Source organism: Chelonia mydas, chromosome 14, assembly GCF_015237465.2.
Source record: "Chelonia mydas isolate rCheMyd1 chromosome 14, rCheMyd1.pri.v2, whole genome shotgun sequence".
NCBI classification, from domain to species: Eukaryota; Metazoa; Chordata; order Testudines; family Cheloniidae; genus Chelonia; species Chelonia mydas.
Window position 1 is genome coordinate 36577547 of NC_051254.2, and position 25919 is coordinate 36603465.

Consider the following 25919-nt stretch of genomic DNA (forward strand, 5'->3'; position numbering starts at 1 on the left):
ACTCAGCCGGCTGTCATGGCTGCTGCGGCTAGAGGAAAAGGGCAAAAGGATTATCTGTGTGAGAGACACGAGGAACCTCTCAAACTCTTCTGTGAGGACGATGGAGAAACTATTTGCTGGGTGTGTGAGAAATCCCGGGACCACAAGTCTCACACTGTGGTTCCCATTGAGGAGGCTGCCCAGGAGTACAAGGTAGGAAATGCTGTTGACTTTGCTTAATTAAACCTCTTAAGGACACCAGGTTTATCCCCCTTCAATACAAGGACAAACATTCACCCCTGGCTGCCTAAGGTTAGGCACCTAAATGAAAGGGGTCTGGTTTTCAGAGGGGATGAGCACTGGGGGTTGTGGATAATGGGAAAATATCCAAACTTTTTTTTCTCCAACACTGCAAGTTCCAACACGTAATAGAGAGAACAGGGCTGACGGCTCTTTGTGCACCTGCAACCCGTCTGCCAGGTGGAGAGGGCAGCAAGAACATAAGACCGTAAGAACAGCCATCCCCGGTCGGAGCAAAGGTCCATCTAGCCCAGTGTCCTGTCTTCCAACAGTGGCCAATGCCAGGTGCCCCAGAGGGAATGAACAGAACAGGTGATCATCCAGTGATCCATCCCCTGTCGCCCATTCCCAGCTTCTGGGAACAGCTTCTGAACAGCTGATCCGTGGCAGGTGGGAGGCGCTGGGAGGACGGGGGAGGAGCTGGTCTCAGGGTCTCCAGCAGGCAGGAGACATTGCGGGGCAGGGGCAGAGCTGATCGGCGGGGCTTCCAGTAGGTGCTGAGCACTCACTATTTTTATTCCATGGTTTCCCCAGCCCTGGAGCACCCACAGAGTCGGTGCCGATGGTAAAAAAGAAACTTTAAATGAGAGGCGGGAAGTCACCCGGCATTGATTAAGGAAAATGCCACACGCAGGATTCATAAACATAAAACCGTGAACAAAACACCCTCTCCAGTGTACGTTGGTCAGTGTCTTCTGCCTCATGTTCTGGAGTTCTACAACCAAAAGTTCCTTTGCTGTGCCCCTCTCTGCTCCCTCACCCCACCCCACTCACAGTGGCTGTCCTTGGTCAGTGAAGACTCAGAGTTCAGAGGTGCATCTGTGTGAGCTCACCTCCCACCCTGGTTGGGGGGGAGAGGATGAAGATGGCACCTTGCTTGCTCCAGTGTCCAAGCCAGGGCCGTCCTTAGGCATACGCAGCTGCGTAGGGCACCATGAAATTTGGGGCACCAAATTGCCCCAAATTTAATGGTGCCCTAGGCAGCTGCATCCTGCATACGTGGCAGCACCAGCCCCGGCACCCAGCCCTATCCCTCAGCCAGCCTCCCCCCGGGCTGCGCCCACTGCAAGGGGCAGGGCCATTCCTACGGGGGTGTGAGGCCCCGGACAACTCCCTCCACCCTGCCTCTTACCCGTCCCCCCTGCTCTGCCCCCGGCCTGCCCCCATTCCACCTCTTCCCCCAGCAACCCCGCACTCACCAGCAGTGGCGGGAAGTGGAGCAGCTGGGCCCCAGCCCGATCTACTCCGCCAGATCCCAGCCGAGGCGCTCCGCTTCCCGCCGCCGGTGAGAGCGGAAGGCAGTCCTTTCCCCAACCCGAGTGACATGGCTAGGGCCGGGTCAAGGGAAGCGGGGTGGGCTCCTCCCAGCCCCCTGCTAATCCCCCAGGCCACTCTGGGCCTGTGGGGCCCCCAAAAGTGGCCCCCCACAGCTCCTGCCATCCATACTCTGGGGGGGGTGGCCTGGGCCCCATACCCCCCCCCCATGGGGGGGCTGCGTAGGGCACCCAAATGGCTAGGTACGGCCCTGGTCCAAGTACTCATTCTAGTGTCACCACCCTACCACACACCACATTGTCCCACTCCACCAGCCGCCCTGCCAGCCATCACCTGCTTCTCTGCTGTAACCTCTGCAGATCAGGGCATGTCTACACTTGCAATCTAAAGCAGAAAAAGTCCCCTTAAAAACCTAGTCTCTTGAGGTTCTACGCTGCTCTTAGTGATTTTCAACTCTTAGTGGGGGAACCTCCTTGCTGAAGCAGGCTGGGCAGAAACGCTGTCCCACATCAAGTGATTTCAGCTCTAGTGATCAGTTAACAAAACAAAAGACTCCGAATGGAGTCCACACTGCCCAGCAAGCACACCTGTCCCCACCTCCTCTTAACCTTCACAGGGGTCTGGTATCCAAGCCCCCTGCTTAGCGAGTTCAGTTCAGTGGAGGGTGACCCCCTCAATCAGGACAGGCTAAGCCAGGGGTGGCCAACCTGAGCCTGAGAAGGAGCCAGAATTTACCAATGTACATTGTCAAAGAGCCACAGTAATATGTCAGCAGCCCCCGATCAGCTCCCCCGTCCCGCTCCCGCGCCTCCCACCCACCAGCAGCCCTGCCAGTCAGAGCCTCCCCCTCCTCCCTGCACCTCCAGATCAGCTGTTCCGTGGCGTGCAGGAGAGTCTGGGGGGGAGGAGCGAGGGCACGGTGGGCTCAGGGGAGGGGGCGGGAAGGAGTGAAGTGGGGGCAGGTCCCATGGCAGAGCCAGGGGTTGAGCAGTGAGCACCCCCGGGCACATTGGAAGGTTGGTGTCTGCAGTTCCAATCCCGGAGTCGGTGCCTATACAAGGAACCGCATCTTAACTTCTAAAGATCTGCATGTGGCTCCGGAGCCACAGGTCGGCCACCCCTGGGCTAAACGCTACTCTGCTGCCCTTTACTCATACAGTAAAGAGAACCCTATTTCATTACCCCCACATTCCAGACTGAAGTGATCTGTAATCCAGCACCAGCCACAGTTGATCACTTTGGCAACACAGCCCTGTCTGCTGGTTACCTAGGCAGAGTTGGTGTATTCATGTAAATACAGTCTGCACCTGAAGCCTTTTCCCCTCCCCAGCCAGCTGTCAGGGGAGAGCTCATTCAGATCCTGCTTGCACACAAAACAATCTGGACCCTGACACATCCCTGCATGTCAGTGGCACAGAAAGCCACAGCGGGTACCTGTGTCCTGCTCTTCTTTCTTTCTTTCTTTCTTTCTTTCTTTCTTTCTTTCTTTCTTTCTTTCTTTCTTTCTTTCTTTCCCCATGTCCTGTTCTTCTCTCCTCCTTCAGCTCTTCCCAGTCCAGCAGCCCTGCTCCACTCATATTGACTCCTGCAGCCATTAGCCCAGATAACATCAGTAGGATGAGGGGGGGTCTTACAGCTTAGGTACACCATGGATGTACACACCAGGGTATTATAATTGTCTGACAAAGTTGGGGCCACCTGTGTCCTGACACGGTTGGGTTTTGACAGCGTGGGTGCACAACACGGTTCTGGAACCACATTAAAGAAACATGTCATTGCTCCCATCCCATCTGGGGCTGTGTCTGTGCTGGAGAGCGGGAGGCCAGGGATGAGACGCTGCTGAGGTTCCCTGCCCTCACCCCGGGAGAGAGGGGAGGACATAGGCTGATGTTAGGGCCCTGCCCAGGGTTGCAGAAGGAAGGGAGGGAAATGGCCTGAATTCCCTCCCCACAGGGACCAGACTCATTGACACACTCAGTTTGGCCTGAACTGTCCCAAATTTCTGCTCCAAGTCCCTTCTTCATTGAGCTGCTTCTCTGCCCCAGGAACTCCCAGGCCACGTCGACACTGCAGGGGCTTCAGCAGTGCAGCTACAGCCCGGCAGCACAATAACCAGGGCGACCGAAGTGTTATGTTAAGATCAGGCCCAAGCCTCTGTGCTCGCTGACAGGGCTCAGAGACAGCCAGGAAGTGCTGGCACTTCTCCAGCGAAGCACCTGCCTTGTTCTCCGGGATCTCAGCTTTCACTTTGCTTTAAACTGAGTCTCCAGCTGTTTGGGTTGTGAAGAAAACCTCAAAACTGTGACCCAGATGTAGGGGATGCAGAGAGCTGGGCACAGCAACTCTGAGAGGTGTGAACTGCTCCATTGCCTCAGTGAGGGGTGAACTCAGATGCCCAGGGATGATCATTTAAATATCAACACTGTTAATTATTTCGTTCCCCATGTGAGAGCGGAGAGGGAGAATTGCAGCTCGGCACCATTTATTGCCAGTGACGGCCTCCTTCCGGTGCCACAAGCAGGTGATGTTTGGGAGATGCCACCTCTTATGTTCCCCCCAGTAAAGGAGGACCCGGCCCAGAGAGTCCAGCAGAGCCCAGGGGTATATTCGAGCCCCATGAGGGGAGCCAGGCCCCAGGAGCCCTTGGAGGCCATCAGCAACTCCATCCTGTTCTGAACATTGCACCATCTACTGTGAACAGACCATGGTGTCTCCTTTTGGTGACTCACATGGGCGGAGCTTATTTGTGGGTCGAGCTTCAAAGAATCCAGCCACATTTCCCGGCCCTCCCCCCTCCGCCTTCTGATCCCTGCTCATTTATGAAGCTGTTTTGCTGGATGCAAAGGCTGCTTTTCCACCTCCTGTCTCTCACTAGCCCCTGCTGGCTCCCTCCCTCCCTCACTGCTTCCCTGCAGCAGCACTGCAGGGGTGTCAGCTGAACAGCACCCCAGGAGCTCTCGGCATCAGCTGCAGCCTGGGCCCTTGGGCAGGGAGGAGGAGAGAACTCCAGGGCTCAGAGAAAAGACAGAGAGTGAAATGGGGAGATCTCTGGCAGGGGGCTCAGGAGGGGGCTCTGGGGGGCTGCGAGGGGTGTTGCACAGAGCGGGGCTGAGGGGGCAGGAGCACATTGCTGTGCTGTGTGAATGAATCACACGCTGTCAAAGGGGAAGAGAGCCCTGGGTTAATACAGCTCTGGAGCCGTTATAATTATGGGTGGCCCATTCCCCCAGACCGAGTGTGTTCCCTGTTCCTCACTGACCTCCAGCCACATCACAGTTTCACCCTGCACAGTTAATGGGACTGCACTGGCTCAGGTGCTCAGCTGCTGCCTGAGGGAGGCCACATGGGAGCCTGGACAGACGAGAGCACAGTGGGGTCTGGTTCCTGGCCTGGGTCTGGGGTACAGTGGAGCGAGGTGCTGTCCCAGCCTCTTCACTCTCACTGGCAGGAGGGATCGTTCAGAACCTTCCCAGCTATTTCCCCTCTGGCCTGTGCTCAGGGATGGGAAACTTTAGCAAAAACACAGGCTTTGAGAAGTCCTAAGTGTCTGCACGAAGCAGAGCCCCTGCTCTGAGACTGGCCTCTCTTCCCCACTGAGGCCTTTGGGGACGGCAGAGACGAGTCTGGCTTCCAGGGTATTTTACTGCTCCTGTATGAAATGCCAATATGGATAGTGCTGTCCATCGGACAGGCAGACTAATGGCCGTTTATCGCACACGATGCCCTTGCAGGTGAAACTCCAGGGAGCCCTGGGCCCTCTGAGGAAGGAGCTGCAAGAGGCCCTGGCTCTGAGGTCTAAAGAGAAAAAGAAAACTACAGAGTGGCAGGTGGGTGTCCAGGTTTATTCCTCCCTGAGCCCTTCCCCCTGCAGCGTTCCCAGGAATGCCGGGGCCCGTAAAGCTCCAGGATGAGGCTATGAACCTGCTCTGGTTGTTTGCTCCGTGGCACAGGCTTGGTGACGGCCATGGGCAGTGGATGCCTCCGGCTTTTGGGGAGGCCGGGCGTGAGTGCCGGAACCTCCCCGGTGCCCGGATCATCGCCCTGCCCACTGCTCCAGACCCATTTGGCCTCCTATCCCCGAGGCTCCGACCATGCTCCCTTCCTGCTCTGCCCCATGCCCGGCCCCACTCCCTTTCAGCCCCCTCCCCAGGGGCTCCCCGTTCACTGTTGCAGCTCGCTCCTCTCCCCCACCCCCTCCCGCAAGGCCCCCATCACCTGCCGCTTGCTCCTTTCTGCCCCCTCCTGCCTTAAGGGCGAGTGACAGGGGAGGGGTAGAGAGGAGCAAGTGGCAGAGCCCCCCCAACAGCCTGACGGGCGGCAAGCGGGGGTGCTGCGGGGGTTCGGGGGAAGAGCGGGAGCCAGGGCTCCGGGCGGAGAGCAGGGGGACTCCAAAGGCGCAGGTCTGCAGACTGCCTCCAAAGGGAGGGGCGCGCATCCTGTTTGGGGAGGCTCAGCCTCCCTGGCCTATTGGTACCTGCCATCCAGGGTGCTGGCAGCATCAGGCTGTGTCTCCGTGTGGGGATCTCAGCGCAGCAGCAGCTCGGGTAGGCGGAGGAGGAGGGGCAGTTCTGGCCCTTGTACAGTGGTGCAGACCCACCCTGAAATCTCGGATGGGGCAAATTCTCCATACTGGGTGCAGTGTTTTCACTATTCCATGGATCCTGTTTCCCCCCTGCAGGTGGGGAGGGTGTGTCGGCTGCTGCAGCCATCGGTTTTCAGTGGCCTCCATGACAAAGCTCTGCAGCTTCTCTGCAGCCTGGAGGAAACAGATTGTTCCTTCTCGCCCTGCTCCCACAGTTCCTGCAATCAATCTGCCCAGTGCCTGGGCCAGACACTGGAGCTGGGAGCTGGGAGGAGGATTTGCCCCCATGGGTGAGGTTCAGATTCACTCAGCTGGCTGGGCTGGGGGCACGCTGGGAGCTGAGCTCTTCTGAGCATCGAACCCAGTGGCGGGTGTGGAGCTCTGTGGAAAATCTGCCCCCAGGGTGCATCCACATGGCCCCAGCAGCTAGCTGCAGGCTAGTCACTGAGTGATACCCAGGGGTCCGGGTGGGCGTGTACAGCCCGTGCTGCTGTGGCTTCATAGCGACCAGTACCCGAGCTCGCTCGATCAAAGCTAGCGGGGTGTGTCTACACACGGTGCTGTCAGACCTTCATTGCAGTGTGGACACCCCCTGAGTGAGCAGCGCCAGGGGCGGGTCAGTGTAAAGCCAGGCAGCGCTCGGCCACCTCACAGTCTCTGTTGCCATCACGTGGCCACTTCATCCCAGGCACCTGCTACTGTTACTGTGACTTTACCTGTGCTCGTCTCTAGCAGGTGATGAACCCATGGGACAAAATGTCTGTTCTGGTTCACCTGCCTTTTCCAGTGAAATCCCTGCAGAGAGCGTGGGGGGCGTAAGGAAGAACGCAGCAGCAGGGAGGAGAGGAGAAGCAGGTGTCCCACTAGTCAGATAAAAATGGCCATTTACAAGAGCTGAAATGCTCAGAGCTGGGTGCCCCTGGTTCTGCATCTGAAGCCGTATTTAGATCCCGGCGGAAGTGGGCTGGTTTCCAGAGGACAGAACCGCAGCAGCTCCCATTGCCCGCACCGGAAGCAGTTGGTGCTCAGTTCCTCGGACAATAGGGATTTAGATGCATAACAATTAACAGCCGTGTTGAATGTGTCCGGCAAAGTTCCCAGCTGGCGCCATGGAGGCGGCTGCACCTTGGGACAGTCACTGGGGTGGTTCTGAAACCCTTGATTATCGCCCAGTGAGAGCGAGTTACGTCCCACAGCAGCAGAGGTCACGGCCCAATGATCAGTGTCACTCGGTGCAGAGTAACTGCAGCCCCAGCGACTGTGAGATGAGGCCCAGCAGGGGCGGCCAGTCACCCACTGAGAGGGGCCGTCATGGGCCTGAGCCAGGTGGGGAGTATCCCTACGGGCAGGAGCAGGGCCCAGGAGGTGACAGGCCCCCATGAAGGATGCGCTGGCCGTGTCTGATGGGGGGAGATGTTAGGGGATACGATAACACTGCACGACTCGAATTAGCTGTACCTCAACAGCTCCCAGGGGGCAGGAGGGGAAGGAGGCTGCAGGCCCACGGCCCTTTGCAGGATCCAGGCCACTTGCACAAAGACTCGGGCAGGTGCCAACAGGGGCTCCTGAGGGATCTGGGGCTTGTCAGGGCTGTACCCGAGTTGTCTGAGTGCCCTGTGGCTGCAGCGCTCCCAGGGGCGGGGTGAGGGATTGTCTGGGGGATGTGTTGGTGTCCAAAGCCCATTGGCAGAGGGCCCCAGGGGTGCTGGAGGGCTGCTGCTGGGGGCTCGGGTCAGCCGGGGCAGAGGTAGGATGTGGACGTTACAGCTGCTCAAGCAGCTGCATCTTCAGACACAGACACTGGGCATGGCCCCTCCCCCACCACACAGGGAGCCGGACAGACAGACGGGTTATATCCCTGCACAGGGAAGAGGAGTGGGGTCAGCACAGGGCACAGACTGGTGGGGGGAAGGGCTGGGGGCGCACATACTGGGGTTTCAGGGAGGAGGGCTCTGGGGGCAGGGGGCAGGGGCTGGGGAAGCTGCTGAAGCCCCTGGCCCTGTTGGCATCTCAGGGAGAGGAAGAGGGACTTTTCCCAACATCACTGTGGCCTGAGTCACACTGGGGGGCAGGCTCACCCCAGGGTCACCCAGCACCTCTGGGCTGAGCTGCAGGGGAGCTAGAGAGGCCAGTGCAGAGCAGCCAGCCCCTCCCCCTGCCAGGATCAGCACCGGCTCAGCATCGTTCCCACGGCTCCTTTCAGAGAGCAGGTGGGGACACAGCTGGCATCAGCAACCCGCTGCTCTGTGAGCCTAGAGGGCTCCCTAAAGGCTGCGATCCCAGGGGCACTGGGCACATGGGCATGGGGCACTCGGCCAGGCTGGGTGAGGCCAAAGCCAGCCCTGACAATGCCCTGGGCGCCCAACACCCATGTGAGCCCCAGGATGGCACCCAAAGGACTATTAGCACCAGCCCTAGGTCGTGAACATTGCAGCCCTGGGAGCTGGTTGTCAAAGAAGGAGCATCACCCACATCCCTGCTGTGACGGGCTCCCTGGGTGTCTGAGTTCCCGGCACTTGGCACCCAAATCCCCCCACGGACGCCCTGTGCAGCCCCCTGTAAATCTCTCCTGTTCCTTCGATTTCTCCCCACTGCACTGTGTCCATCCCATGCCACCTGCAATAACATACTGTGTCTTTACAAAGCACCCGAGACAACCCCACTACTGGAACTGGCCATATGAAGTAAATACCCTTAAAAACTGATACTGGTTGAATATCACCTGCTTCCTGGACAGAGGCCCAGTCTGTGTAACTCAACATCTGGCTCACGTTTTCTCTCTGCCTTTCTTATTTTTCTATCTCAAGGGGAAAGTGAAGAATAAGAGAGAGATGATTTCAGGTGAATTTAACAAACTGCACACACTGCTGAGAGAGGAGGAGCAGCTGCTTCTGCAGAGCCTGGAGCAGGAGGAGAGGGAGACTCTGCAGAGACTGCAGGAAAATGTCACCAAACTCTCCCGGCAAAGCTCCTCTCTGCAGCAGCTGATCACAGAGATAGAGGAGAAATGTCAGCAACCGGTTGCGGAGCTGCTGAAGGTGAGATGGCATCAAAATTCTCCACCCATCCAGAATTATAACTCAGCTCCATGGGTCTGGATTCCACCAGTTAGAGTCAATGTGTTCTGTGCTTTACTGACAAACAGAACATGAGGCTAAGGGCTCCATCAGTTCCCAAATATCGCAGTTCATGTTAGAGGGGAATTCCCCTCATGGAGATCCAGTGAGGCCATGGGAGATTAAATGGATAATACAAAAATGATACTGAGCTGAACCCATCCCTGCTCTGACCCCAGAACATTGGACCCAACACAGTCGATAAACACAGATACTGATGAGTTGTGTCCCTAGAAGGGAGAACCCTTTAGCTAAATTCCTGTCTCCCCTATATATATGAAACAAGTGTTCAAAACAGTGAAGCCTAAGAGGGTTGATCTATTTTCTAGAAGAAAGTTTGATGCCCAGAGTGAGACTCATACAGTTTCATGCACATTGTGTTAATACAGGACATTGATTCTCTTTTTCCTTTCAGGATGTGAAAAGCACATTGAGCAGGTGTGTTTCCTATGTTCATTGCTCTTATATTCTTGGTGGTGGTTCTGGGATGACGTGTGTACAGAGCAGCTGAGTGATGATGGGACGTTTTCTTCATAGGAGTGAGAATGTGAAACTCCAGGAACCAGAAGCTGTTTCTACTGACCTGAAGAACGTGTATGAAATTTCCCCTGACATGAGGGAAGCGCTGGAGAGATTCAGAGGTGAGTGGTGTCTACTGGGACATTCAGCTGTATTGTGCCTGGGGATCTGGACAGAGCCTGGGACCCCAGGACACGTTTGCACCCAGCTGACAGGCTTGGAGCTGTGTGAAAGCTGGAGGCTGATGCGCTGAGTGCTGGGCAGTTTGCCTGCTACTTACAGCCACCTGCTGGTACTTGCCCAGGTGTCTGACCAGGCCCCATCACTGTGACATCCTGACCCCTCCGTGGCTGCGTTAATGGGTGTCCCTGAGCCAGGTGCTGTGGGGCCTGGACTGGGCCCATTGTGCTGGGAGCTGCACAGACTGGTAACGGACTGATGTGTCTGTGCCTCTCTCCTGGGACCGGTGAGGGCTGCGTTGTGTGGCCACCGCTCAGCACTGCCCCAGCCCCCATTAGCCAAGGCTGGTTGAGCTTCCTGAGCTGGAGGAGGGGCTGGTCTGGCTGCTTTGGTCTGACCTGGGCCGTGTGTTACTGGGTAGTGGCACCTTAGAGACTAACCAATTTATTTGAGCATGAGCTTTCGTGAGCTACAGCTCACTTCATCGGATGCATACTGTGGAAACTGCAGAAGACATTATATGCACAGAGACCATGAAACAATACCTCCTCCCACCCCACTCTCCTGCTGGTAATAGCTTATCTAAAGTGATCATCAAGTTGGGCCATTTCCAGCACAAATCCAGGTTTTCTCACCCTCCGCCCCCCCCCCCCCCCTCCAAACTCACTCTCCTGCTGGTAATAGCCCATCCAAAGTGACCACTCTCTTCACAATGTGTATGATAATCAATGTGGGCCATTTGATTATCATACACATTGTGAAAAGAGTGGTCACTTTGGATGGGCTATTACCAGCAGGAGAGTGAGTTTGTGTGTGGGGGGCGGAGGGTGAGACAAACCTGGATTTGTGCTGGAAATGGCCCAACTTGATGATCACTTTAGATAAGCTATTACCAGCAGGAGAGTGGGGTGGGAGAAGGTATTGTTTCATGGTCTCTGTGCATATAATGTCTTCTGCAGTTTCCACAGTATGCTGGTAACAAGCTGAATCCTACAGGCCCCTCGTCTGCTCTGAGCACAGCCCAGTGTGAGGTTGGGTCAGTGGTTTAGTGGTTTGCTGCTCAGTGAGTGAGACTCACACACAAGAGTGTGATCCTGTCACAATGGCTGAGCGTGAGCTGCCCCCATCCAAACCCCTCCCCACAACCCCAGCACGGAGACCGGGTAGAAAGGCAGAAACCTGACCGCGAGGAGGGACTGAGAGGAAACTAAGGCCGAGGAGAGGGGGAGTGGGAAGGTTCAGTGAGCTCGGTCTGTGATAGTTGAACTGGCCCTTTCATCCTACCCCCTCCGCTCCTCTCTTCCCACCCCCACCCCCAGCAGGGGGCAGTCGAAGGGGCCAAGCTGGGTGTGTCTGTCCCGGCCAATGGAGGCTGTGCAGTGGGTGCCGGCTGCAGGGCCAGGATCTCAGGGCTCCGGGGAGCAGGAACCCCAGGCTGTGGGGGAAGCAGCTTCCTCTCTGTGGCTGGCTGGAGCCAGCACATCCCTGCTCCCCTCCCCCCTCGCTGCCCCCAGCCCAGCACAGTCTGTGCCCACCGGACCCTGAACACGGCTGGGGTCTGGGCCATTCCACACCCCTGGCCCCTGAGCCTGTCGGGATCCTGAGCCAGTCACCTCCGTGCCCCCCTTCTAGGGGATCCTCAGCCCCTGGGGAGCCTCCTGTCACCCCCCCAGGAAACCCCGTCCTGGGCAAGGTCCCAGGCCCTGAGTCACTCGCTGGCTGCTCCCGGCTGGCCAGGCCCAGGGTCTCCAGCAGGGCCGTTGGTGCTGGCACCGCGCTGGCTGCCAGAGCTCCCAGCCCCTGGCCCAGCCCTGGCCTGTTGTCCCAGCGCTGACCCCTCCCCTGCGGAGAGGGGGGGGACCCTGCAGCTCTCAATGGCTGAGCCCCCCCCTCTGCACCGCTGCCTCTGGTGCTGCGCTCGCAGGCTCAGCCCGTGCCAGGCCCAATGCGGCGCCGCTGGGGCTGCTCCTCCCTCGGCACCTGGGTTCTCTGCGTCTGGGGCAAGTGGCCGGGCGAGTGGGCAGGGACCTGCTCAGAGACACACACCCTGTGCTGCACCCAGAGGGCAGAGACCAGCCAGGGCTGGGCAACAAAGCGCCACAGTGCTGGGATTAACCCTTTTCTTCCACCCACCCCAGCAGCCCCGGCTGGTCAGTGCCACTCGACTGCCCGTGCTCTGACCCCAGGGACCCAGGTTCGGCAGCTCGGGGGAGTCGCTCGGTGAATGTGTGGGGCAGAGTAACCAGGGCTCCCTGCACCCCAGGGTCCCCGTGTGCAATGGGGAAGGCCCCGCGTTGTCCTGCAGCAGTGAGTGTTATTATTGGTCTAACGCCCACGAGTGAGCCAGGCACTGCAGAGACAGAACAAGGGGCTGCCAGCCCCACAGGGCTCCTGGTCTGAGTGCAGACAAGGCCCAGCAAGGGGAGCAGCAAACATTGCGGGAGGAGGCACAAGGGTCTCATTGTGGGGCCAGCCATTCCCTGAGCCCATCCTGTGCCTGTCTTCTGGGTGTGGTAGACAGTATTGTAGTGACCCTGATGGCTCCATGCTGGGCCCTGGGTCACAGCCCAGGGAACAGGGCAGGGCCGCGGCAGCCTGAGGTTGGGGGGAGCTGGAGGCTGTGGGGGAGCGGGAGCATCCTGGGAGCTGGGACAGGGACACTGGATGCCAGGTGGGTGGCCCAAAACCCTGTGCTGTGTTCGCTCCAGATTTCCACTCTGTGATGCAGCCTCTGTTGGGCTCAGATACTGTGGTGAGGGGCCCGCCCAGACAGACTGAAGAGAGCGAGGCTCTGTCTCAATGGGGAAGGGGCAGCAGTTCTGTTAAATTGGTTCCAGTTCTGTAGACTCATCGTGGGGTGGCCCCCTCAGGTACCACCCTCAGTCATTTCAGGGTGTCTTGGCAAGCATCTTGCCTCAGTTTACCCTCTTCAGCACTTCTTAAATTACGCCTCACAGTCCAAAAGATCTGAGAGAAAAGTCCCCCCCGGGGTCCACTCTGAGTCCAAGTAAACCCCAAAATAAAATCTTTTCCTTCACACTGCTCCAGCCTCCAGCTCTCACTCAAGCTCCTCACTGTCCTCAAGTCAGGAGTCCTCAGTCCTCCTTCCCAGAGCTGGGCTTGGATTAGTTTCCCTTGTGGAATCACATGACTCCAGCCCTCCTTCCCGGAGCTGGGGTCATTTCAAACTGTGCCTTTATTCTCTGCGTCCACTTTCTCCAGCCGGGGGCAGCTCTCCAGGGCTCTGTCCTCCTCCAGCTGCTGCTGTCATTGTCATCTCTGGCAGCGCCTCCCGCTTAGGGGAGCTCCTCTGTCTAGGGCAGTGGTTCCCAAACGTTTTTGGTCATGCCCTCCCTTACCTGGTTTGTGCCCCCACCCCGGGAGCTGCAGTCGGGAGCTGGGCCAGGAACAGGGCTGCAATTGGGGCTAGGAGTTGGGGGCCGTGTCTGTAAGTGGACCCGCTGTTGGGGCCGGGAGCTGCAGGCTTCAGCTGGGAGCGAAGCTGTTGATGCAGCCTGAGCTGAAACTGGGGCTGCAGTTGGGGCCAGGAGCTGGGGGCTTTGGCCGGGGGCGGAGCCACGGTTGGGCTGGAGCTGCAGCTGGGGTCACAGCCTGGAGAAGGGCCAGGAGTTGGTGGCTGAGGCTGGGGCCGGAGCTGCAGCTGGGGCTTAGGGTGGGGCCAGAGTGGAGCTGGGGGCAGAGTAAGACTGGTTTGCGTTCCCTTCCTGCCACCCATGGGGGCTGCTCCATGCCTTGCCATGCCCCCAAATGTTCCTCCACACCCTCTAGGGGGGCACGAGCCACAGTTTGGGGACCACTGCTCTGGAAGCACTCCTTCCAGGCTCCTTGCTCTGGTGAGCTCTCCTGGGAGCTCCTCTTCTCGGCAGCTTCCTGTCCCTAGGATTCCTTCACCTGAGCCCCGGTAACCCTTTTTCAGGCTCATTAGCTATTTAGCTGCCAACTAGCCACATAGGGATTTAATTACTTCCAGGTCAGTCTGCGTTGTCTCATTCTCCCTTCCAGTAGCCTGTCACAGGTAGTCCGGTCCCTAACTCCCATAAAAGGGCCAGCTCTCTTCATACATTTCCCCCCACCCCCAGAGCCAACCTGTATTCAAAGGTAGGCTTGACCAGGGCTGATACTTGGTGATGTTCCGCAGCTGGGGTGGGGTGGGGGGTACTTCCTGCCCTGCTGCCACAAGGAAATCTACAAGGCCCTTGGCCATAATTTTCTTCTCGTCACCGAAGTGTGAAGAGACCAGGAGTTTGATTCCCCAACTTTCTATGTAGCTCATGTCAGGGGTAAAATCCCCCATAGTCTTCAGCGTGTCATAGTTCAGAACAGCTCTTTGGCCATAGCAGATGTAGTCACTAACACTGGGCTTTCATCATTGGTGTGATGGTCCTGTCGCAGATATGGGCTGGCTACGGAGCTTCCCTCTCAGCCAGATAAACACCAGATGTGTTCATCACAAAATTCTTGAATTTTCCACCAAGTATGTCTGAGGTCAGCTTAAAGATGGTATTTTACACCCAGCGCTACCTAGTGGTTGAACAGCATAATACAGTTTAGCGTTCCGTTACATCTCCCCCGTTAAGTTCTACATTCCGACCATTTATAATATTTACATTATCTCACTGTCTTTGAAGTTCAGTGCAGATCAGTCTGTTAGGTGTCTCTGAATGGTGCTGGTCTTTTAATTACACAACCCGAACAGGTAACAGCTTGGTCATCTGGCTGTCCATTAGTTCCAACGACTGACTATGGTCAGTCTGGAATCCTTGAGTCATCTTCTTGTTCTGCATCCATCATCTGCAGAGTTTGCTCAGTTGATTGTTCTTTCTGAGGAACAAATTGTAGATGTTGACAGTTTCTGTTGAACTCTCCTCTCTTGGTCTTGATCACATACAACCTGGGTGTAGAATTCTTTTTCTTTACAACACCTGGAATATTCCATTCTTTTTCTCCATCCAGTTTGACACAAACATGGTCACTGGGTTCTAGGCCTGGTAGTTTTCTAAGTGATGTCTGTTGTAAAAGTGTTCGTAAATTTTTTTCCCCTTTTTATTCGATTTGCCTATTCTCTACTTGTCTGGCAACTTTGGAGATAGATTCTTTTCCAAAGCTGGGAGGGTAGCTAGGAGTTGTCTTCCCATCAGGAGTTGTGCTGCACTATATCCAGTAGCTGCGATTGGTGTTGATCTATAACTCAGTAGAGCAAAGAATGGATCTTCCTGTTGAAGGATATTCTTCACTATCTGTGCAACTCTCGCAGCCTCTCCATTCGCTTGTGAGTAATATGGGCTTCTCGTAATATGAGGAAGATCATATTTTGTTTGGATAAATTAAATTCTACATCAGTGAATTATGGTCCATGCTCTGTCACAAGTTCTTCTGGAACCCCGAAATGCCCAAAAGTGCCCTTCAGTTGCTCTGTAACACTCTGGTCTGTTATGTCTTTCAAGTACACTCTTTCTACCTACCTGGAAAAATAGTCCACGACTACCAGGTAAAGATGTCCCCTGAATTCACATAACTCTGCAGCTAGTCTCTTCCAAGGTCTCTTTCATTCAGACTAGCTCCTTGTTAGTGTCACTAATTACTACTGGCCGTATCTTTTTCCCCGCAGCCTTCAGTAAAAGAGCTATGGGAGCCCGTGGGGAAATTTTTCTACCAAGGGCAAATTTAACAGCAGCTCTGGAGTGTTTCATAGCTGATGTCCTGAGCCTAGCCTGGCCGTAACTGTGCGTTTCTGGGGATGTTGACAGTCACTCACTGCAAGTCACTGGGATTTGGGCTCCTAAGTTTCTGGGACACGTTTGAAATAGAGCTGGGTGTAATTTGGGGGGTAAATAGTTTATTTGATGAAAAATTATATTTTGGGTGGACTGAAACTATTCGCGAATCCATGTTGAGTTTGCTGATGAGTTTCAATGAACAGAGAAAGGTGGCACCGCTTCCCTTCCAGCCTTTAGCCCCGTGGCTGGGCCCTCAGCGGGGAGCCCCCGGTTCCATCCCCCCGTGGGATGTGGGGCAGGAATTGGAATGTGGGAATCCAGGAAGGGCTGGAACCTGCTGGGCTCCGGGTGTCTGGTGTGGGGCTCCCACAATCTCTCCTGCTGAAGACGTCCCCCTGTGTCTAAACACTGCCATGGGCACTGGGCCAGAGCATGGGAGTGAGACTGACTCTGCAGCCCAGTGGGTCGGGCTGCACCTGGCAGCCCAGAGTCCAGCCCCCCTGGTCCAGTGACCCTGTAAATACTGATCAATAACCCCCGTGAGGGGAGGGGTTCTGGCCCCTGGCACAGCAGTGTCTCAGCCATGTCGGTGCCCCACTGCAAACCCCGAGTGCAGATGCGCTGCACTGGTGTGAACTGGGCCTGGCCCCTGGTGCAGCTTCTCCCAGATGGAGTGGGCAACAAGTGGGGAAATGCCCCCTCCCCTCCCCACTGCCCCAGCCTCATTAGCAATGGCCCCTGTTCCCCCCAGCACCCCTCAACTCCTATCTCCCTCTACCCTGCCCCCTTCCAGCGAGCCCAGACACCCTGCCCGTGCCCTAACATGGAGAGTCCCAGCTGCGCCCTGTGGGTCAGGGCTGCACCCCCAGTGTGTGTGGGGATGGCACCAACCTGCTCTTAGCAACAAACCAGCCACACATGGCCCCAGAACAACAGAGATTCCCTGGGGCCTGCCCCCTTCACCTTCCCTCTTGCCCCCCTTCACCTCCCTCTATCCCCCTGGCACCTGCCCCTCCCTTACCCTTCCCTCAATTCCTGTGCCCACCTGACCCCCGCCTCTATCCTATCCCCTCACCCTCACCCCAAACTCCTGCTTCTCCCCCTGGGACCCTGCCCCTTTCCCCACCTTTGTCTCCCTGGCATCTGCCCCTGCCCTCCACCCACCTCTGCCCCCTGGCACCAGCCAATCTCCTCATGCCCCTGTGCCCCTTGGCTCCTGCTCCTCCCTAACCCCTGTGCCCACCTGGCCCCTGCCTCTATCCTCACCCCTCCCCGTCTTCTCACCCCCTTTCTGCTCCCCTGGGCCCCTGCCCCTCTGCCTCCACTTTGCCTCCCTGGCATGTGCCCCTGCCCTCCACCCACCTCTGCCCCCCTGGAACTCACCCCTCCCTTCTCCCCCTGCCGTCCTGTCACCTGCCCCTCTCCCCGAAACATCCTTTGCACCGTGGAGCCCACCGATCACTTCACCCCCCTGCTACCTCCTGGAATGAACCTCTCCCCTTTTCCCCTCTCCTGCCATGTCTCCTTCCCCAGCCCTCGCCCCCCCTGCCCTTTCATGCGCCCCCCCACCCATCACCCTCCTCTGCTGTCTTGGCTCCTGCCCTTCCCACCCCCCTCAGCCGCGACTGTTACCCGTCCCTCTCCCCACCCTCTCTGACCCCTGGCACCCTTCCCTTCCCTTCCCTCGTCCCCCTGTGCCCACCCCTCCTCTAGCCCCACTCTCACCTTCTGGCTCCTGCCCCTCCTCGATCCCCTCTCCTAACACCTCCCTCTACCCACCTGCCCTGCCTCTCTCCTCACCCCCTCTGGCCTCTCGTGCACACCCCTCCCATCGCCCCCCTCTCTATCTCCTGGTGCCTATCCCTCCCTCCTCTGCCCTCCCTGTGTCTGCCCTTCTGCTCAACCCCCTCAATCCCCCTGGCACCTGCCCTTTTCCTGACCCCCCTGCATCCTCTTGGTGCCGACCACTTCCCTCATTCACCCTGCCCCCCTGGTACCCGCCCCTCCTCTTGCCCCCTTCCTCCCTGATGCCCACCCCCCTCACTCCCTCTGCCCCCTGACTCCACTCTCCTCACGCCCCTCTGCCCCCATCACCCATGACTTGCCTCACCCCCTGCCTTTCTCATGACCACCCCTCCTTTCACCCCCCATCTCCTAATTTGTCTAGGGCCCTCTGTATCCTATCCCTACCCTCCAGGGTATCTACCTCTCCTCCCAGTTTAGTGTCATCTGCAAACTTGCTGAGGGTGCAGTCCACACCATCCTCCAGATCATTTATGAAGATATTGAAGAAAACCGGCCCGAGGACCGTCCCTTGGGGCACTCCGCTTGATACCGGCTGCCAACTAGACATGGAGCCTTTGATCGCTACCCGTTGAGCCCGACAATCTAGCCAACTTTCTAGCCACCTTATAGTCCATTCATCCAGCTCATACTTCTTTAACTTGCTGGCAAGAATACTGTGGGAGACCGTGTCAAAAGCTTTGCTAAAGTCAAGGAACAACATGTCCACTGCTTTCCCTTTATCCACAGAGCCAGTTATCTCGTCATAGAAGGCAATTAGATTAGTCAGGCATGACTTGCCCTTGGTGAATCCATGCTGACTGTTCCTGATCACTTTCCTCTCCTCTAAGAGCTTCAGAATCAGTTCCTTGAGGACCTGCTCTATGATTTTTCCAGGGACGGAGGTGAGGCTGACTGGCCTGTAGTTCCCAGGATCCTCCTTCTTCCCTTTTTTAAAGATGGGCACTACAAAAGCCTTTTTCCAGTTGTCCGGTACTTCCCCCGATCACCATGAGTTTTCAAAGATAATGGCCAATGGCTCTGCAATCACATCTGCCAACTCCTTTTGCACTCTCGGATGCAGCGCATCCGGCCCCATGGACTTGTGCTCGTCCAGGTTTTCTAAATAGTCCCGAACCACTTCTTTCTCCACAGAGGGCTGGTCACCTCCTCCCCATGCTGTGCTGCCCAGTGCCGCAGTCTGGGAGCTGACCTTGTTCGTGAAGACAGAGGCAAAAAAAGCATTGAGTACATTAGCTTTTTGCACATCCTCTGTCACTAGGTTGCCTCCCTCATTCAGTAAGGGGCCCACACTTTCCTTGACTTTCTTCTTGTTGCTAACATACCTGAAGAACCCCTTCTTGTTACTCTTAACATCTCTTGCTAGCTGCAACTCCAGGTGTGATTTGGCCTTCCTGATTTCACTCCTGCATGCCCATATTTTTATACTCTTCCCTGGTTATTTGTCCAATCTTCCACTTCTTGTAAGCTTCTTTTTTGTGTTTAAGATCAGCAAGGATTTCACTGTGAAGCCAAGCTGGTCACCTGCCATATTTACTATTCTTTCTACACATCGGGATGGTTTGTCCCTGTAACCTCAGTAAGGATTCTTTAAATACAGCCAGCTCTCCCGGACTCCTTTCCCCCTCATGTTATTCTCCCAGGGGATCCTGCCCATCAGTTCCCGGAGGGAGTCAAAGTCTGCTTTTCTGAAGTCCAGGGTCCATTTTCTGCTGCTCTCCTTTCTTCCCTGTGTCAGGATCCTGAACTCGACCATCTCATGGTCACTGCCTCCCAGGTTCCCATCCACTTTTGCTTCCTCTACTAACTCGTCCCGGTTTGTGAGCAGCAGGTCAAGAAGAGCTCGGCCCCTAGTTGGTTCCTCCAGCACTTGCACCAGGAAATTGTCCCCTACACTTTTCAAAAACTTCCTGGATTGTCTGTGCACCGCTGTATTGCTCTCCCAGCAGATATCAGGGTGATTGAAGTCTCCCATGAGAACCAGGGCCTGCGATCTAGTAACTTCCGTGAGTTGCCGGAAGAAAGCCTCGTCCACCTCATCCCCCTGGTCCGGTGGTCTATAGCAGATTCCCACCACGACATCACCCTTGTTGCTCACGCTTCTAAACTTCATCCAGAGACTCTCAGGTTTTTCTGCAGTTTCATACCGGAGCTCTGAGCAGTCATACTGCTCCCTAACATACAGTGCAACTCCCCCGCCTTTTCTGCCCTGCCTGTCCTTCCTGAACACTTTATATCCATCCATGACAGTACTCCAGTCATGTGAGTTATCCCACCAAGTCTCTGTTATTCCAGTCACATCATAATTCCTTGACTTTGCCAGGACTTCCAGTTCTCCCTGCTTGTTTCCCAGGCTTCGTGCATTTGTGTATAGGCACTTGAGATAATTTCCTGATTGTCCCTCTTTCTCAGTATGAGGCAGGAACCCTGCCCTCTCGCGTGCTCCTGCTCGTGCTTCCTCGCGATATCCCGGTGTCCCTCCCCTTCCCCCTTAGCCCCACTCAGTGCCTGCCCCTCCCATCATCCCATTTTCTCCCCTGGCACATGCTCCTCTGCTCACCCTCACCCCGTAGCCCCCTGGCACCTGCCCCTCCTCTTACCCTCCTCCACCCACTCGTGACTGTCCCTGCCCTAGCCAGACCCTCTGCCCCCAGGCTCCTGCATCGCTCCGTCCCCCTGGTGCCTCCCCATTCCCTCCCCACCAAGGTCCTGGAATCTGCCCCACTCCTCATCCTCCCCACCCTGCTGAGCTGGGTACAGGCAGCCACATGCCAACCCAGGCCCCTGGCAGGGACGCTGAGCTGCTATGGTCACTAACAGTGTTAACTCTGCCACGTGCCACACACCACGCCCCAGGAACAGCTGTAACCTAGACTCGTGGCAATGCAGGACTGGAAGGGACCTGGAGTGGTCACCTAGCCCAGGCCCTGGTGCTGGGGCAGGGCCTAGACCATCTCTGGCAGGGGTTTGTCCAATCTGTTCTTACAAACCTCCAGTGACGGGGATCCCGCAGCCTCCCTCTGACCAGGTCCAGAGCTTCACTGCCCTGAGACTTCGAAAGTGTTTCCTCATCTCCAGCCTCAGTCTCCCTTGCTGCAGCTTGTGCCCATTGCTCCTTGGACAGGCCCTCGCCCTGCCCGCTGCAGGCACTGGGGGTGTCACCAGGTGTGAGCATCGCTGTTATCGCACTGAATGGCTGGGGGCGCTGGGCTGGCTCAGGGGGGCAGAGGGCAGCTGGGGCCTTTCACTCCCCAGTCACCGATCTCAGCCCAGGCTCAGAGTCCGGCTCCCAGCGAACAGGAGCTCATGTCGTAATTCTCGTTAACGGCATCCTCACCGGCCACCTCCGCAGGGAGGCCAAGGCCTGAAGGGGCCGCAGGGACGGTTCCTCCCCAGGGAGAGGCTCCAGCAGGTGTCAGGGCTGAGCCACGTTGGCAGGACAGTGCGGGGCTCACATGGCCGCTGTGACATCCTCGTACCCTCGATACCCAGAGCTCCAGTGGGAGGGGTGTAAACCCCACTTTTACCCCCAGCACTGAACATACTGACACTGCCCCAATGCCCCGGCTCCTCCCGGGGTTGAGGGGGGAAATAAATGGCACTGGAAGAGAGGGGCCAGGAGCCCATGGCCCCATCACTTTTACTGATAGGAGGGCCGGGTCTCCCACTTTCTACCGGCTGTAAGGGCGAGCGATGGGGGACAGGGTGTTGGGGGGGAAGAGGCGGTGCGGGGCTGGAGTCTTGGGGAGAAGGGGCGGTGTGGGGGCGGGGTCTTGAGAAGAGGCAGTGTGAGGGCTGTGGCTCGGGGAGAAGGGGCTGTGTGAGGGCAGGGGTTCTGGGAGAAGGGGTGGTGTCGGGGCTGGAGCTCCAGGAGAAGGACCCACACGGGAAGGCGGGGCCATGGTTCAGGCACCAGAGGCCCCTCTACTTTTAGGGAGTTTCCATCACTCCTGGGGAGGGGACCATCCCGGATCCTGATCCACGGGCACATCTGTGTATTTGCTGGGTGCACAGAGCTCTCCAGGTGGAGACACTTTCTCACTGACCTAGGAATCAGTGCTGGGAGGCCCCACTGCCCAAAAGGCCAAGGGGTCTCGCTCCCCTGCCCTGGGGGTGAAGGGAGGAGCCCTGGGGCTGCTGTTCCCTGTCCCAGGAATGGGGTAAAGGGGACGTGGACACAGACAATCTCCCCGCTTGAGCTGTGAGTGGCAGACCTGGCTCCACACTGGGCTTCAGAGCTTGAGCTCCAGCCTGAGCCTGAACGTCTACGTGGCTATTTTTAGTGCCCAATAGGGAGCTCCACAAGCCTGAATCTGTCCACCCCGTTCGGAGACTCGCTGCCGCGGGCTGTGGACATGAACCCAGAGTGTGTCCAGAGTCTGGGTCTGAAAGTTCCCAGCGCGTCTGATCCAGGGCTGGTTAATGAGAGTGAGGGGGGTGGCTGGCGCAGTCGTTAGATGGAGACACCGGAGCCCCTGGGGCTCTGGGACGGTCTCTGTGACCATTACCTGCTCTGGGAGACGCCCAGGTGCAGCTGCAGAGGGTCTGTGCCGCTAGCATCGTCCATGGGACCATTGCTCTGGGCAGAGTTCAGACTGATTTGTGGGGGTCTCCATTTTCAGCCTGATTTTGGGGGCGAGATCAGGGGCTCAGGGGGAATTTTTTTACCCAGGGCAAATTAAATAGCAGCTCTGGAGTGTTTCATAGCTGATGTCCTGAGTCTGACCTGCCCGTAACTTTGCGTTTCTGGGGATGTTGAGAGTCACTCACAGCAAGTCACTGGGATTTGGGCTCCTCAGTTGCTCAGACAGGTTTACAGTGAAACTGGGTGAAATGTTTTGGTCAAATAGTTTATTTGCTGCAACATTATATTTCGGGTAGACAGAAACTATTCGCGAATCCATGTTGAGTTTGCTGACGAGTTTCAATGAACAGAAAGGTGCCACCGCTTCCCTTCATGCCTTTAGCCCTGTGGCTGAGCCCTCAGCGGGGAGCCCCCGGTTCAATCCCCCCGTGGGACACCATGAGGGATTGAGCTGCTGGGCTCTGGGGGTCTGATGACATCCCCCTCTGTCTAAACACTACTCTCCCCACTGCCCCGGCCTCATTAGCAACAGCCTATTAGTACGCATTTACACCCCCCAGAATCCTCCACTGCATGGCCGCCCCAGTGAGCCCAACCCAGACCACTGCCCCATGGCAGACGGGCTGGGCCAGGAGAGGGGAGGGGCTGGCTGTGGGGTTTGCCTGGCTGGAAGGTGGGGCCCGTGGGGCCCGCCAGCATGGAGAGTCACAGCTGCGCCCCCTGGGGCAGGGCTGCACCCCCAGTGTGTGTGGGACCAGCACCAACCTGCTCTTAGCAAGAAACCAACCACACATAACCCCAAAGCAAGAGAGATTCCCTGGGGCCTGCCTCTCCCTCACCCCTCTGACTCCTGCCCCTCCCTTACCCGTTTCTCACCCCTATGCCCACCTGGACCCTGCGTCTATTCTGACCCCTCCTCCTCACCCCTCCCCTTCTTCCCATCCACCTTCTGCTTCCCTAGGCCCCTCTGCCCCCCACTTTGCCTCCCTGGCATATGCCCTTGCCTTCCACCCACCTCTGCCCCACCGGAAACCCCGGGACCAGTGCCTGCCCATTCGCTACCCCCCATGGTTCCATCTCCCCACTCCTCATCATCTCACTCCCTGGCAGCTCACCCTCCCCTTGATTTCCCCTGCCCCATTGGAGCTCCCCCATTCCCTCACAGCCCTCTGCCCCCTGGTGCCCGCCCCTTCCCTTGCCCACTGCAGCCCCCTGGGGTCCATCCCCTTCTTCTCCCATGGAGCCCACCCCTTCCCCCCCACCCCCTGCAGCCCCCAGGATCCTGCCCTTCACCCCCCTCTGTTCTTATGGTGTGCGCCCCTTCCCTTGTCCCCACATTGCCCTTGTGCCTGTCCCTCCCCTCTACCCCTCCCCCCTGTGCTCCTGTCACCTGCCCCTCCCCTCTCCCCCCCTCTGCTCCTGTCACCTGCCCCTCCCCTTTCTCTCCCAGCATCAGCCCCTCCCCTCCCCCGCCCCCACTGACACCTCCCCACCCCTCCCCCACTCCTTCTGCCCTTTCCCCCCATTGTCTCCTCACAGGCAGAGGGGCCCTGACTCCCCTCAGGCAACAACCCCCCCCCCCCCCCCCCCCGCAGCGATTAACGGGATGCAGGTTAATTTCCCGTCGATCCCAGTGACCAGCCCCTGCCCCCGGCCCTGACTCTGTGACTCTCTCCCCAGTGGACGTGACTCTGGATCCAGACACGGCAAATCCCTGGCTCGTCCTGTCTGGGGATCGGAAACATGTGAGACTCGGAGACACATGCCAGGATCTGCCCGACAACCCTGAGAGATTTCATCCTTGTGCCTCTGTCCTGGGCGCTGAGGGGTTCGCGGGCGGGAGGCGTTACTGGGAGGTGGGGGTGGGAGACAAGACTGACTGGACTCTGGGGGTTTGCAGGGAATCCGTGAGCAGGAAGGGGCTGGTCACACTCTCACCTGAGGCTGGATTCTGGGTCGTGTGGCTGAGGGACGGGGGATACGAGGCCCTCACCGACCCCCCGACCCCCCTCCCCGTGAGCGTCCGGCCTGGCCGGGTGGGGATTTTCCTGAACTATGAGGCGGGCGAGGTCTCGTTTTACAATGTGACTGACGGGTCCCATCTCTTCACGTTCACTGACACCTTCTCCGGGACGCTCCGCCCTTATTTCTATCCTGGTCTCAACACTGGGGGTAGAAACGCGGCTCCCCTGATCATCTGCCCGGTCCCGGCTCCAGCCGGGGGGAATCTCGGTCCCTGACACTGACCCCACGGCACAGACTGGACCCCCCAGCGCTGCTGCTCCTCTGTAGTGGGGGCCGGTTACTGCAGCTACTGGAGTTTTTGTGCTGACCGGACGCTGCCAGTTTCCCTTTTCCACTGGAAGGTCCAGTCGAAAACCGGACACCTGGCAACCCCCAGCCCTCACCTTGCCCCGTCCCCTGCCCCGGGGGCAGCAGATGGTGGGGGATGGGGTCATTCACTCCTGCCAGAATTTTCTAGCCCTATGAAATCTCAATGTAAAATAGGAAAGACAAAAGATTATTCTAATTTAGAAAATATTATTGTAACAAGGTGTAAATACAAGAATATTTCAATTTACATTTCAACAGTATTTCAGAAACAAGCATCTAAACATATTTTTAGAAATGGAATTATTTACATTTATTTTTGATTCTTCCCTCAAATCTATGTTGAAGTTTAACTTTTCTCAATAACATCATTTGTATTTCAACTGTGGAATTTCAAGAAATCGAAAATATTTTTCTTCACAAAATAAACTATTAAATTGTCAGAGGGGGTTGTTCAGTTACAATGTACGTGTGTCATAAACATCACAACTACACACATGAGCAGCTGCTCTCTCTCTCTCTCTCTCCCCCCCACCCCCACTTTATTGTCTTGACCGGTTCTCTCTGGAAGGCAGGGCACATACACCCACCTCCTGTACTACCCCTTTGAAAATTAATAGCTTAAAAATGATAGAATTAATGAAGCAATATATTTAAATTATCTCATACAAGATTATATAATATTCTTTGAAGTTCTGTCAGCATTAATTCACTTTCTAGCTGCATATAATCGGTAATCAAGATATGACCCTTCCTTGCTTTTCCTCACAAAACACGGTCCCCAACCTCAAATGCTGTATTCTTAGATACCAGAGGTCGGCAACCTTTCAGAAGTGGTGTGCCGAGTCTTCATTTAGTCACTCTAATGTAAGGTTTTGCGTGCCAGTCATACATTTTAACATTTTTAGGAGGTCTCTTTCTATAAGTCAATAATATATAACTAAACTATTGTTGTATGTAAAGTAAATAAGGTTTTTAAAATGTTTAAGAAGCTTCATTTACAATTAAATTAAAATGCAGAGCCCCCCGGACCAGTGGCCAGGACCCGGGCAGTGTGAGTGCCACTGAAAATCAGCTCGCATGCCGCCTTTGGCACACGTGCCATAGGTTGCCTACCCTGCGAAATACAAAAATGTCTTCTACAATCTCATTTTTTTGGTTATTTTTCTTGAGAAATATTATTTGCAGGGAATGTACTGTCAGTGTCCACTGTTGATTTCAGAGTACTGCCAGGCTTTCCATGTTCTTGGTTATAAGGACACAACAAATGTAGTTTGATACAGAAATAGAGAAGGGGTTGTATTCCTTTACTGAGTCATCACAAATTAACTTAATTGTAGTAAAGATGCTGGCACTTAATGACACATAACATGAAATTTGGTGAAGTTTTATTGGAAGACCTTTCTTCTCGGCCATAAATCAGTCGAAAGGGTGCTATTTTTGTTGTCATGTGAGGTTTAGAGTACAAAGAAAAGAAAGTTGCTCCAGGAAATTCATCACCATTCCTCTGG

The 25919-nt window shown here is 56.3% G+C and overlaps 3 protein-coding genes across 3 annotated transcripts in view; 2 read left to right on the forward strand and 1 right to left on the reverse strand.

Moving 5' to 3' along the window:
• LOC119567718 (E3 ubiquitin-protein ligase TRIM39-like) lies at positions 1 to 24851 on the forward strand. The gene is made up of 6 exons (XM_037914941.1): positions 1 to 192; positions 5286 to 5381; positions 8944 to 9174; positions 9668 to 9690; positions 9790 to 9893; positions 23758 to 24851. Exons 1-6 carry the CDS (start codon positions 16 to 18, stop codon positions 24315 to 24317), a joined length of 1191 nt encoding a protein of 396 aa, XP_037770869.1. The 5' UTR covers positions 1 to 15; the 3' UTR covers positions 24318 to 24851.
• The window catches only part of LOC102936186 (butyrophilin-like protein 2), a 1677894-nt gene that overhangs the window by 520290 nt on the left and 1131685 nt on the right, over positions 1 to 25919 (reverse strand).
• Positions 1 to 25919, forward strand: part of LOC114020220 (butyrophilin subfamily 1 member A1) — a 1361724-nt gene that overhangs the window by 296045 nt on the left and 1039760 nt on the right.

Coding starts and splice junctions, on each gene's coding strand:
- LOC119567718 (XM_037914941.1), top strand. CDS start 16: ATGGCTGCTGCGGCTAGAGGAAAAGGGCAAAAGGATTATCTGTGTGAG. Junction 193..5,285: donor AGGCTGCCCAGGAGTACAAG/GTAGGAAATGCT, acceptor ATGCCCTTGCAG/GTGAAACTCCAGGGAGCCCT. Junction 9,894..23,757: donor AGCGCTGGAGAGATTCAGAG/GTGAGTGGTGTC, acceptor CTCTCTCCCCAG/TGGACGTGACTCTGGATCCA.